At 48.4% G+C, this 14,200-nt stretch overlaps 1 protein-coding gene across 1 annotated transcript in view; it reads right to left on the reverse strand.

Moving 5' to 3' along the window:
* ERICH6B (glutamate rich 6B) overlaps positions 1–14,200 on the reverse strand; it is a 244,794-nt gene that overhangs the window by 169,739 nt on the left and 60,855 nt on the right. Inside the window, exon 7 of the mRNA XM_088477424.1 lies at positions 6,907–7,026. Coding sequence (XP_088333550.1) covers positions 6,907–7,026 — 120 coding nt within the window. The remainder of the gene's footprint in view (positions 1–6,906; positions 7,027–14,200) is intronic.

Consider the following 14,200-nt stretch of genomic DNA (forward strand, 5'->3'; position numbering starts at 1 on the left):
TGTAAGCTGCAGAACATGACTCTAGTCTATAGAGCCACCATTTTATATATACGGTATATGGATATAGTTATTGTACCAAACTACCGCATCAGGAGAGTCCAGTCTCCAATCGCAGGATCCTTCTTTTAAAATATGCTAGGTATCAGACAAAACTGATAACAGATCCTCCACTGCCTTTACGGTAAGGATAAGAAGCGATACTATACGCGTACCTACATCAAGATCAATAGGTGACAATAATATTTAACATGAGCAACAGGTAGAGCCATGGAATGAACTGAGCCAAGACCTTGGTTGAGCCCAGGACAAACTTCACTCCAGACATATGTATATGTTCTAAAGTAGGGCTTATGTATAAAAAACAAATATATACATACATGTGGCTTACCTCCATGCAGGGAGACTGCTCATGTGCCACGTGTGGCCGTCATTCTGCTACGGCGTAGGGGCCTGGATATTTTAACAGCGTGATGTCTCAGACTGGTTTCGATCCTGGGACACTTCTGTCACTGGTGTACTCGCCTTATTGGGTGAGCCAGTTGAGCTCCAGTTGAACCCGCTTTTTCAAAGTGGGAATCAAAGAGACGACCTCAGTGCAGTATACTGATGTATACAGGCCTATTTGACACAGACATAGATCAATCGGCAGATCATGCGGAGGGCAAGTGACACGGACACAGCCTCTGTATTAGGCTGCGGCATGTTCCTCCCTGAGCTAGTGTCAGGGGCCCGGACACTCACTCTATAATAGTGGCAGCGGGTCCCATGATATGTAGAGGTGCTGCTCTTTAATATGAGTACTGATTAAAACTTAATCAAACAGACTCCTGCAGCCATTTTGAGATAGACAATCGTAAAATGGTTATAACTATCCTCTACACAGTAACATCACAATGACGTAGGGCAGCAGTTAGGATAGTTATGGGGCCGACTGTTTTGCAGTGCTCTCTCTTCTAACAATTCATTGTGGAATCTGACCACCATTCAAGTTCTATATGGACCTTGCCGCTGCGCAACACTGCGTGCGTAGGTTTGTAATTCACTCAGTATGCATCAGTATAATCAATTCCAGCAGTATACTATTATAGAGACCAAACTAGGTTCTATCTAGATTCTGCCGCTGCCCATATATGCTACTGCTATGCACAGGGGAGTTATACATATATACATTTTTTTTTTTTAACAGATTCTACACAGCACAGCGTATTCCACTGCGCCATCAATTCAGTAGACAATACTGGCAATAACAGACATTTTTATATATATATATATATATATATATATATATATATATATATATATATTAGGGATGAGCGGGTTCGGTTCCCTGAGAACCGAACCCACCCGAACTTCGGGGATCCGGGGCGATCCGAGCCCAAGCTCGGATCTCCCTGTCTGCCCCGGATCCCTCTCCCGAGGCAAAACCTCGAGATCTGCTGTCGGATCTCGAGGTTTTGCCTCGAGCGGCCATTTTAAAAAAAATGCCTTTGCCTTTAATGGGCAAAGTGCTGATTGGCTGACAGAGCCGTCTGTCACGGCTCTCAGCCAATCAGCATTATGGTGCTCATTTGCATGTAGCACGGACTCGTGAGATCCGTGCTACATGCATCTGTGTGATTGACAGTGACACAGAGCACAGATGGGTCAGTGAGACCCGTCTGTGCTGCTGTGTATTTCAATGACACAGATGCACGCACGGACCAGGAGATCCGTGCTACTTGCATCTGTGTCATTGACACAGAGCACTAACGGGTCCGTGAGACCCGTCTGTGCTGCTGTGGTAAAAAAAAAAAAAAAAAACCTGTGTAAAAAGAGAAAAAAATGGCGTGCCCCCCCCCAAAAAAAGAGCAACCAGCCCCGGGCATTAGTGACCCAGTGCTGGGTGTGCTTAAATACAGGGGACAAACGACATAGGGGTCCCCTGTACTTAAACACAACCGGCACTGGGCTAGTCAGAACCAGAGCTGGTTGCCAAAATACGGGGGACAAACGACGTAGGGGTCCCCCGTATTCTGCGCAACCAGCTCTGGGCTCTGATCCGGTCCTGGTTCTGGAAATACAGGGGAAAAAAATGAGTAGGGTTCCCCTGTATGTTCCAGAACCAGCACTGGACTTTTTCTAGCGGGGGGCTGATGCCACAGCCAGGGGAGCCCTTTCACCGGGCCCCCCAGCCGCAGCATCAGCCCTGACCGCTAGTCAGCCCAGGCCGGGGATCCCTGGAGAGCTGGGGACCCCCCCAATAAAGGGGTCACCCTCTCCAGGGCACCCCAGGCCCATGCTGATAGCCCCGGGCTATCCCCGCCACCCCTGGTGGCGGTGGGTGGCGGGTTAATTGTGTGGTGTGGTGTAAATAAAGAATATCAAACATTGTCTTTACAAGTAGAACTGCAAGTCCCAGCAAGCCTGCCCCGCATGCTGGTACTTGGAGAACCACAAGTACCAGCATGCAGGGCATTAAGGGCCCACTAGTACCTGTAGTTCACCTGTAAAATTTTAAAAAAAAAAAACACAGGACAAACACACCGTGACAGTATAAGTTTATTAAACATACATACACACACACACACACACATGTACACATACTCACCTATGTAACCTGTAGCATCGGTCCACTTGTCCGGTAAAGTATCCATAGGGGACCTGTGAAAAAAAACATACTCACCAACTCCTATGCGAGGTTCTGTCCTCTTCGTTCCAAAGTAGGCATCCCCGGACTTGGCAAAAAAAAAAACGAAAACGCGATCCACGAACTTAGTACCGTTCTATAGAACGGTACTTCCCGAATGAGAGCTTAGCGGCGGGGTATCACCATGGAAACCCCACTGCTAAGCGTTCATTGGCTGAGAGAGGTCATCTCCCGTCTCTCAGCCAATGAACGGCTCCCTCCATTGTAGTCAATGGTGGGAACCGCAGGGTAAACTTTAATAACCTTGCGGCTCCCAGCATTGACTACAATGGAGGGAGCCGTTCATTGGCTGAGAGAGACGGGAGATGGCCTCTCTCAGCCAATGAACGCTTAGCAGCGGGGTTTCCATGGTGATACCCCGCCGCTAAGCTCTCATTCGGGAAGTACCGTTCTATAGAACGGTACTAAGTTCGTGGATCGCGTTTTCGTTTTTTTTTTTGCCAAGTCCGGGGATGCCTACTTTGGAACGAAGAGGACAGAACCTCGCATAGGAGATGGTGAGTATGTTTTTTTTCACAGGTCCCCTAGGGATACTTTACCGGACAAGTGGACCGATGCTACAGGTTACATAGGTGAGTATGTGTACATGTGTGTGTGTGTGTGTATGTTTAATAAACTTATACTGTCACGGTGTGTGTGTCCTGTGTTTTTTTAAACATTTTTTTTACAGGTGAACTACAGGTACTAGTGGGCCCTTAATGCCCTGCATGCTGGTACTTGTGGTTCTCCAAGTACCAGCATGCGGGGCAGGCTAGCTGGGACTTGCAGTTCTACTTGTAAAGACAATGTTTGATATTCTTTATTTACACCACACCACACAATCAACCCGCCACCCACCACCACCAGGGGTGGCGGGGATAGCCCCGGGCTATCAGCCTGGGCCTGGGGTGCCCTGGAGAGGGTGACCCCTTTATTGGGGGGGTCCCCAGCTCTCCAGGGATCCCCGGCCTGGGCTGACTAGCGGTCAGGGTTGATGCTGCGGCTGGGGGGCCCGGTGAAAGGGCTCCCCTGGCTGTGGCATCAGCCCCCCGCTAGAAAAAGTCCAGTGCTGGTTCTGGAACATACAGGGGAACCCTACTCATTTTTTGTCCCCTATATTTCCAGAACCAGGACCGGATCAGAGCCCAGAGCTGGTTGCGCAGAATACAGGGGACCCCTACGTCGTTTGTCCCCCGTATTTTGGCAACCAGCGCTGGTTCTGACTAGCCCGGTGCTGGTTGTGCTTAAGTACAGGGGACCCCTACGTCGTTTGTCCCCTGTATTTAAGCACACCCAGCACTGGGTTACTAATGCCCGGGGCTGGTTGCTCTTTTTTGGGGGGGTGCACGCCATTTTTTTCTTTTTTTACACAGGTTTTTTTTTTTTTTTTTACCACAGCAGCGCAGACGGGTCTCACGGACCTGGCATTGCTCTGTGCCAATCACACAGATGCATGTAGCACGGATCTCCCGGGTTCGTGCTACATGCAAATGGGCACCATAACGCTGATTGGCTTCCTGTCTGCCACTGCAGTGCCACTCCTAGATGGGCCACGTGTTTGTGCCGCCCCCTTGTGTCGCTTAGCATAGTCATCCAGCTTCCTCGGTACAACCTTTTGGCCTAAAAACAATATTGTGAGGTGTGAGGTGTTCAGAATAGAGTGGAAATGAGTGGAAATTAATGTTATTGGGGTTATTAATAGCGTAGGAACAAAAAAAGGCCCATTTATGTGATTTTAGCGTTTTTTTTTATTTTTTAAGAAAAAATCCAGATCCAAAACACAAAACCCAGAACCCAAAACACGGAAGGGTGGTTTTGGCAAAACCAATCCAGATCCAAAACACGAAGAAAGATCCAGATCCAAAACCAAAACACAAAACACGAAAAGTGTCCGGTGCACACCCCTAATATATATATATATATATATATATGTGTGTATGCGTGTGTGCATGCATGCACACACACATACACACACAAATGCACACACATGCAGGAAGGCCCCGCACATACATACATGTATAAACACACACTTCCCCATGTAGGCATGTCATATTACATTAGGCATGCCTTGTACTAGCTGCAGCAGCGGAATTGGCATTTAAGGTTACAGTGGGTGTAGCCTCTGCAGGGGCCCAGACCTCTCTCTGCACTGCCAAGAGCGTAAACCTGCGCTGTACTGCGCGCCAACTAAGCGAGAGGCTTAGAAGCAATTGCGGCACCTGCTCCCCGGGAGTAGTAATGGCCGCCGGACCTAAGCCACGCCTCCGCACCGCCAGGAATAGCGCTAGCTTCGTTACAGTTCCCGCTAATGGCGGGCATTTGGCGCTACACCTCCCATCTTCATTTTGGGAGGACTACTGCGCGCCCCATGTCCTGTCAGCGCTTTATGATCAGCGGTGCAGCGTCTCCTTCTTTATAAGAGGAGGGAGAGCATGACTCTGTTTAAGCGCGCCTATAACAGCCGCGCGGGAGATTAACTTTGCGCCGGTGTTCTTTGTAAACACCGGCGCTGTGATAATTGACAGCCACTGAGCGGCTGCTAGATTACAGACAGCCGCGCTGAAGCGGTGTCTAAGTGCCCCCGTTAATGCCGTCGCCGGAGCTTCTACGGTACAAGCCCCGTTGCGGCTACAATTATTCCACACAGAGGCACCTATAGTGACTCACTGCCAGACGGTCTTCCCCTCATTAAATAGGAGGGGGAATTAGTGGCTAGTAAAGACCCGGCCGCTGACTGCAGAGTGCAGCGGCGGGTCACATAAGCAGCTCCGACACTGCCAGTTTACTGACAGGGGGAAGGAGGCTGTAATAGCCGCTTGTTCCTGAGCCCAGCGTTTTTGGCCCACCACTCCAGCTAGTCAGGAGTGGTGGGATATACTTACGGACTTCTGCGGCCGGGATGCTGGGCTGAGGGGGCGGCGAGGAACCCGGACACATGCCGGTGTCAGCAGTGGCGGGTTATTGCCCCCTCCTCAGGGTCACCGGACACAGGCTGCAGTAGCCGTGTGGTGCCCTCCCGGCGGCTCCCACGTAGCAGGCAGACTGCCACAGTAAGCAGCCTGCCTGTCCTCAATGCTTGTTAAATAAACATTAAAATTAAAAACTATGAAAAAGGCTGGAGACAGCCTGATGTGCTACCGTCTCTCTCGGGCACATTCTAAAAACTGGGGCTGATGGGGCATAGAGGGGGAGGAGCCAGTCACACTTCTGAATTATTTAAAGTGCCAGGCTCTGCTCTACCACCGTCTATACCCCACTGTCTTGAACTCCAGTGTCCCCTAGTGGATGAAGGAGAAAAAAAAAAAAACACAAATCAGCCATTTGACACCATTTAAAAACCTACAGTACCTTCCTAATGCCCACAAACAGCTTTCTATACAGTCCTGCTAATGAAATTATCCATTTTGGGGGGTCCAGGATGGTCTCCCCACTTTTTCATGCACTTCTCTCAAATGTCATTTGGCAGTCAATTCGCACCCCTCCACTGTGAGTAGTGCGAATAGGCATTTTTAATTGGATTGGAGAATTCTTGGGAGTGCGATTCGATGCGAAGTCTGTGAGTTTCAAGAAACAAACTCGCTACTCGCAATTCGCACCTAATTGGATTTACCCCATAGGCTGCTATGTATGGGCAGCAAGCAAAGATACTAAACAGTGAAATTAGATACATTACAGTAGTAATGATGGCTAGTAAATATTTATATTTTGACACAAAACGTGATCTCACACTCCAATGTGCCATATAGCTGTCACTAATTACACAACATATTATCCGCTCCCCAGAGCTGATGCACCTGGTTCTGGTTGCAAGAATGCACTCAATTATTTTGCTGCAAGATCTATGTCAGCCATGCAACAATCACCATCAGGATTCTTGAGATCAAAAGCTGTTTCAAACTGCAGAAATAATGCCTCCCCACCACACGCACACACACACACACGCCATTGCTCCGGGAACAAATCAGCATTTTTCGTGGAGTACTTTTCTGTAATCACAATAAGTGCCGGCGTCTAGTGGCACTTCGGGGCTAATTGGATAGCCCCACGATGATCCATTAGCAGTGCTAATTGGATACCCCCACAGTATCCTGCTCACCTGCCCGCTTTCCTGCCCTTCAAACCAATGTGTTTTGGGATCTGCAATTCATGTAATCTTTAATACAGTAGTTATTTTTCAGTTATACAAGTGATAGTGATTCAAATGTGTAGCTGCTTGAACCTATACAATTCTGCTCATTTACCGTATCACTGGGCTCCGAAACAATATGTTCTACTGATGGAAAGGGTTTTTTAGGCATGTCACAGAATTCACAAAAAGTTTCAGCTTGCAGAAGAGGATCATCTTCAAAATTTGAAGGATTCTAAGAGCAAAGTGAAAATAGAAAAGAGGGTGTGATTTTCATGCCTTCATGCAGAAAGCCATTAAACTGCTGCCTAAATAAAGTGATAGATAAAACAATACACACACCTTGGGGCAGAGCCGGATTTAGACCTCATGGGGCCCTAGGCAAGATACCTGTTTGGGGCCCCCCTTCCCTGTGCATATATTATAGTAGACTTTGCTGGAGCAAGATACACACACATCATAATAAATATATATATATAAACAGTACTATGATGCGTGTGTATTGCTCCAGTGACACCTACTGTAATATATGCAAAATTATTACAGAAGGTGTTACTAGACTACATTCTGTAATGTATATATTTACATATACATGGGACAGGAACAAACAGAGGGAGACAGGAGGAAAGGGGAAAAATAGGGCGAGATGAGAGGAAAGGGGGACGGACAGAAGGACTCCCGAAAAAAAATAAAAAATAAAATATGTTTATATATATACATATATATATATATAAAATAAAGTCTGTACATATACACACATACAGTAAGTATTACACAGGTACAGTAAACTTACCCAGAAAGCCTCTTTCTGTCTGTGCTGGGTCATGTCTTCATAGGCAGAAGGTGAAATCAGTTGGAGGAGTGGAAGTATCCTGCATTGGAGGCTGGCTCACTCTGCACTGGGGGAGGGGGGACACTCACTATGACTGCGTGGGGGGCTGAGAGCAGGGTAGCCTGCGGGGGGGGGGATGAGCGCAGGGTAGGCTGCAGGGGGGCTGGGTACACTCCATGAGTGAGGGCTGCAATCGAGGAGGAGGCTGGCTGCGGTGCAGTCATTGTGACTGCGTGTGGAGGGAGCGGCGTGCTGGCTGGCTACAGCAGCACAGGCTATGGAGGAGCTTGAGTTGGTTGGAGGAGCTGGGCTAGATCAGCGCACGCTGCGGGGAGGGGAACTGGCTACACTGCGGGAGGGGGGCTGAGAGCAGGGTAGCCTGCTAGGGGGATGAGCGCAGGGTAGGCTGCGGGGGGGCTGGGTACACTCCAAGGGAGAGGGCTGCAATCGAGGAGGAGGCTGGCTGCGGTGCAGTCATTGTGACTGCGGGTGAAGGGAGCGGCGTGCTGGCTGGCTACAGCAGCACAGGCTATGGAGGAGCTTCAGTTGGTTGGAGGAGCTGGGCTAGATCAGAGCACGCTGCGGGGAGGGGAACTGGCTACACTGCAGGAGGTGGGCTGGCCGCTTGCTACACTGCGGGGAGAGGAGCTGGCCGCTGGCTACACTGTGGGGAGAGGACCTGGCCGCAGGCTACACTGCGGCGAGAGGAGCTGGCCACTGGCAACACTGCAGAGAGAGGAGCTGGCCGCTGGCTACACTGCAGAGAGGATAGGACACGGGAGAGGAGACTGGCTGCGCTGCACTCGCTGTTAATGTAGTGACACATCACGTGATGGGGTGGAGCTGATTGAGACGAGGAGCAGGCAGGAAATGGAGCCGTGCTGCTGCTATACTGCCTATATGTCAAGTCGCAGTTGTTCAAATACAGTGTAGAAAATTCTCTCCAGGGCCGGATATCGTGGAAGGGGGGGCCCGGCCACGAGCCCCTTGGGACCAGATAGGCCCTAGGCGGCCGCCTAGGTTCCCTAATGGTAAATCCGGCCCTGCCTTGGGGAAAACTGTAAAAGTGCATAGTGTGTCCCCAGATGAAAACTTAACACCCACCTGTAATGTTTTTTTATTAATACAATGCATACTGTACTTGCCAACTCTCCCTGATTATGAGGAGTGGCTCTAGACTGTACACCCCAATTATTATTATTATCCTTTATTTATATGGCGCCACAAGGGTTCCGCAGCACCTTACAAAGTACAGAAACAAATGAGTACACAAGACAACAGTTATTAACAGTACAGACAATGCAGGACAAGTACATGATTTATAAACAATGCTGCATAACACCTAAATAAGCAGCAGGGTGTCAGTAACCAAGTTTTAGGTGCCATTGTAAATGAAAGTAAAAGTAAGGCAAGAAGAAGCACATGAGGGAAGAGGGCCCTGTTCGCGAGAGCTTACATTCTAAGGGATGAAATGCTATCAGATGCGATTATGAAGTACTCCCAGGTAAGCTGGCTCTCAATTTGGATGTATTTCTGTATGTGCCTTTATCATGAGGTCTTACAATAGATAATTACATGGCCCAGAGTGGGCACTATTATCATGTAGTGTAGGAACTGCTGGTATCAGAGAAGCCGTGAAGTGGCCTGGCAGCTTACCATGTACTATATTACCATATAGTTCTCATTATTGTTGCAGGTACAATTTAGTGTGCTGGAGGATATTTAGGGGATACTCCCCTTTCTGTTTTTCTGTTTAGTATATCCCCTCCTTTTCATGCACCTGAAGAGTATTGCCAAATTGATTTGAGCAGCTTCCATTTTATGTTTGAGGTTATGAAGTACTATGCACAGAAAAGGAAATTACTGATGCACTATGCGATCATTACTTTTCAAATTTAAATATATTTTGTAATTAAATATAATTTCAGAGGTAGTTTGCATATCAATGGCCAATGATATGGGCCTGCCTGTGTATTAAGTGGTGATACCCTGAAGAGACCCAGCCAGAGCAGCTCAGGGGGCCCCACGCCCAAACGCTCACCCCAAATAAACTGTACTCATACTCTATGTCATGTGTATCTATACACACATCTGAAGTCTGAGATTACTTCAGTCTAGATTGGCACCCCTACCCCACCTCCCTCTATATGTTTTTAAGCAGGGAAACAAGCAGCTGACTGCATTTTGTAACAGGCATACAGTAATTCACAGTAAGTCCTATCTATATGTATGTAGAGTAGGGGTGTGCACCGGCCACTTTTCGTGTTTTGTGTTTTGGTTTTGGATCTGGATCTTTCTTCGTGTTTTGGATCTGGATTGGTTTTGCCAAAACCACCCTTCCGTGTTTTGGGTTCTGGGTTTTGTGTTTTGGATCTGTATTTTTTTTTAAAAAAGCATAAAAACAGCTAAAATCACAGAATTTGTAGGTTTTTCTGCTCCTATGCTATTATTAACCTCAATAACCTTAATTTCCACTCATTTCCAGTCTATTCTGAACACCTCACACCTCACAATAGTGTTTTTATGTCCAAAACGTTGCACCGAGGTAGCTGGATGACTATGCTAAGCGACACGAGTGGGCGGCACAAACACGTGACCTATCTAGGTGTGAAACTGCAGTGGCAGACAGGATGGCAGTTTGAAAAACTAGGCCCCAAACTGTACATAATGCAAAGAAAAAAAAGAGGTGCAAGATGGAATTGTCCTTGGGCCCTCCCACCCACCCTTATGTTGTATAAACAGGACATGCACACTTTAACAAACCAATCATTTCAGCGCCAGGGTCTGCCACACAACTGTGGCTGAAATGATTGGTTCGTTTGGGCCCCCACAAAACAAGCTGGCAATTAATGTGTCCCTGCACAAACTGGCTCTATGGAGGCAAGATGTCATCCTCATCCTCCTCATCCACCGATTCCTCACCCTCTTCAGTGTGTACATCCTCATCCTCACAAAGTATTAACTCGTCCCCACTTGAATCCACCACCACAGGTCCCTCTGTACCTTCTGGAGGCTGGTCTCCCTGGAAGAGCTGATAATTCATTTTGATGAACATCATCTTCTCCACATTCTGTGGAAGCAACCTCCTACGCCTTTCGCTGACAAGGTTCCCGGCTGCACTAAACACTCTTTCGGAGTACACACTGGAGGGGGGGCAACTCAGGTAAAATAGAGCCAGTTTGTACAGGGGCCTCCAAATTGCCACTTTTTCCTGCCAGTACAGGTATGGACTGTCTGCCATGCCTACTTGGATGCTGTCACCGATGTAATCCTCCACCATTCTGTCAATGGTGACAGTATCATATGCAGTGACAGTAGACATGTCAGAAATTGTTGCCAGGTCCTTCAGTCCGGACCAGATGTCCAAACTTGGTCCTGCCTGCCCTGCATCACCGCCAACGGGTTGCTTAGGATACCTAAGTTTTTTCCTGGCAGCCCCAGTTGCAGGAGAAAATGAAGAAGGAGCCGTTGACGTGTCACGTTCCGCTTCAGCTGACAGTGTGTTCACCAGCAGGTCTTTGCACCTCTGCAGGCTTGTGTCGGCCGGAAAGAGAGACACCACATAGGCTTTAAACCTAGGATCGAGCACGGTGGCCAAAACGTAGTGGTCTGATTTCAACAGATTGACCACCCTGGAATCCTGGCAAAGCGAATGAAGGGCTTCATCCACAAGTCCCACATGCCGAGCGGAATCGCTCCGTCTTAGCTCCTCCTTCACTTTCTCCAGCTGCTTCTGCAAAAGCCTGATGAGGGGAATGACCTGACTCAAGCTGGCAGTGTCTGAACTGACTTCACGTGTGGCAAGTTCGAAGGGCTGGAGAACCTTGCACAACACGGAAATCATTCTCCACTGCGCTTGAGTCAGGTGCATACCCCCTCCTTTGCCTATGTCATAGGTGGATGTATAGGCTTGTATGGCCTTTTGCTGCTCCTCCATCCTCTGAAGCATATAGAGGGTTGAGTTCCACCGCGTCACAACCTCTTGCTTCAGGTGATGGCGGGGCAGGTTCAAGAGTGTTTGCTGGCGCTCCAGTCTTCGGCACGCAGTCGCTGAATGGCGAAAGTGGCCAGAAATTTTTCGGGCCACCCAAAGCGTCTCCTGCACGCCCCTGTCGCTTTTCAGAAAATTCTGCACCACCAAGTTTATTGTGTGAGCAAAACATGGGACGTGCTGGAATTTGCCCAGATGTAATGCCCGCACAATATTGGTGGCGTTGTCAGATATCACAAATCCCCAGGAGAGTCTAAGTGGGGTAAGCCACTGGGCGATGATTTCCCTCAGTTTCTCTAAGAGGTTGTCGGCGGTGTGCCTCTTACTGAAACCGGTGATACACAGCGTAGCCTGCCTTGTAACGAGCTGGCATTTCTGAGATGCTGCTACTGGTGACGCTGCTGCTGTTGCTGCGTAAGGTGATACATCTACCCAGTGGGCTGTCACAGTCATATAGTCCTTAGTCTGCCCTGTTCCACTTGTCCACATGTCCGTGGTTAAGTGGACATTGTGTACAACGGCATTTTTCAGGACACTGAGGACACTTTTTCTGACGTTTCTGTACAGTCTCGGTATCGCCTGCCTAGTGAAGTGGAATCTAGACGGGATTTGGAACCGGGGACACACTACCTCCATCAATTGTCTAAATCCCACTGCACTAATGGCGGATACCGGACGCACGTCTAACACCAACATAGCAGTCAAGGCCTCAGTTATACGTTTTGCTTCAGGATGACTGCTGTCGTACTTCATCCTCCTCGCTAAGGACTGTTGGAGGGTCAATTGTTTAGTAAAAGTAGTGGTGTTCCTACTTCCTCTCTGGGATGATGAACGACTCCCAGCAGCAGCAACAGCAGCAGCGGCAGCAGTAGGCGTAGCAATGCAGGATCCTCCGGAGGAATCCCGGATAGGAGAGTCAGTCATGCCAGTGACATGGCCTGCAGGACTACTTCCGATCCTAACTAAGGAGGAAATTGACGAGGAGGGAGTTGACGGTGTGGTTTGCAGGCGCTTGGATACAACAGGACAACGGGATTTAGGTGTCCCTGGACTGCTTACGGTCTTAGCCAAAGTTTCTGAACTTGACAGTAACTTTTTATGAACGCGCTGCAGGTGCCGTATAAGGGAGGATGTTCCTAGGTGGTTGACGTCCCTACCCCTACTTATTTCACCTTTACATATGGTACATATGGCAAGACAGTTGTTGTCCGGATTTGGATAGAAATATTGCCAGACCAAAGAGGTGAAATGTTTGGTCTTCTGCCCAGGCATGACCGTGATGGGCTTTTTCATCCCACGGACAACAACTGTCTCCCCCGGAGCCTGATTTAAACAAACCACATCACCATCAGAATCCTCCTCGCCAACTTCCTCCTCAGCGCCAGCTACACCAGTATCCTCATCCTGTTGTACTTCAACAGTGACATCTTCAATTTGCATATCAGCAAGTGGACTGTGGGTGCTCCTTTCAGCACTTGCAGGGGGCGTGCAAATGGTGGAAAGAGCCACCTCTTCCCGTCCAGTGCTGGGAAGGTCAGGCATCGCAACCACCACCACACTTGGACTCTCCTTGGGGATTTGTGATATCTTCTTAGAAAGCACAGTTCTTCGCTGTGCTTTTGCCAGCTTAACTCTTTTGATTTTTTTAGTGGGAGGAGGGCTTTCATCGTCATGTGAAGCTGAACCACTAGTCATGAACATACTAGGGATCGACCTTAGCCGTTCCTTGCCACTCCGTGTCGTAAATGGCATATTGGCAAGTTTACGTTTCTCTTCAGCTGATTTAAATGTCTTTTTCAAGGTCATTTTCCTGAACTTTGCCATTTGGGATTGTATGTGCCCTCTACTATGACATTGGGCATCGGCCTTGGCAGACGACGTTGATGGCATGTTATCGTCTATGTCATGACTAGTGGCAGCAGCTTCAGCACTAGGAGGAAGTGGTTCTTGATCTTTCTCTATTTTATTTTTATCGGAGAAAGTTTGGTCCTCCATTTATGTTATATCGATTTGATATATACGTGCGGCTAAACACAGAAAATAATTTTTTTTTGGGTTTGGACTGGAGTGTACTTTGTGGGTTACAGCACCCTTTAACGGTCAAGCCAGCCGGCCCTTTACTTATGACACAGGCGCACGCTTGGCACTACTTTGTTGATGCACGTGCGGCTACTGCGCACACAATTCACAAACACAGAAAATATATTATTTTTTTGGTTTGGACTGGAGTGTACTTTCGGGGGTTACAGCACCCTTAACGGTCAAGCCAGTCGGCCCTTTACTTATGACACAGGCGCACGCTTGGCACTACTTTGTTGATGCACGTGCGGCTACTGCGCACACAATTCACAAACACAGAAAATAATTTTTTTTTTGGTTTGGACTGGAGTGTACTTTCGGGGGTTACAGCACCCTTAACGGTCAAGCCAGCCGGCCCTTTACTTATGACACAGGCGCACGCTTGGCACTACTTTGTTGATGCACGTGCGGCTACTGCGCACACAATTCACAAACACAGAAAATATATTATTTTTTTAGCACTTGGGGGGAGCACCCCTGATGGACAGAGCACCCCCTGGACAACAC

Source organism: Taudactylus pleione, unplaced genomic scaffold (genome assembly GCF_031769625.1).
Source record: "Taudactylus pleione unplaced genomic scaffold, aTauple2 ptg000005l, whole genome shotgun sequence".
Taxonomy (NCBI): domain Eukaryota; kingdom Metazoa; phylum Chordata; class Amphibia; order Anura; family Myobatrachidae; genus Taudactylus; species Taudactylus pleione.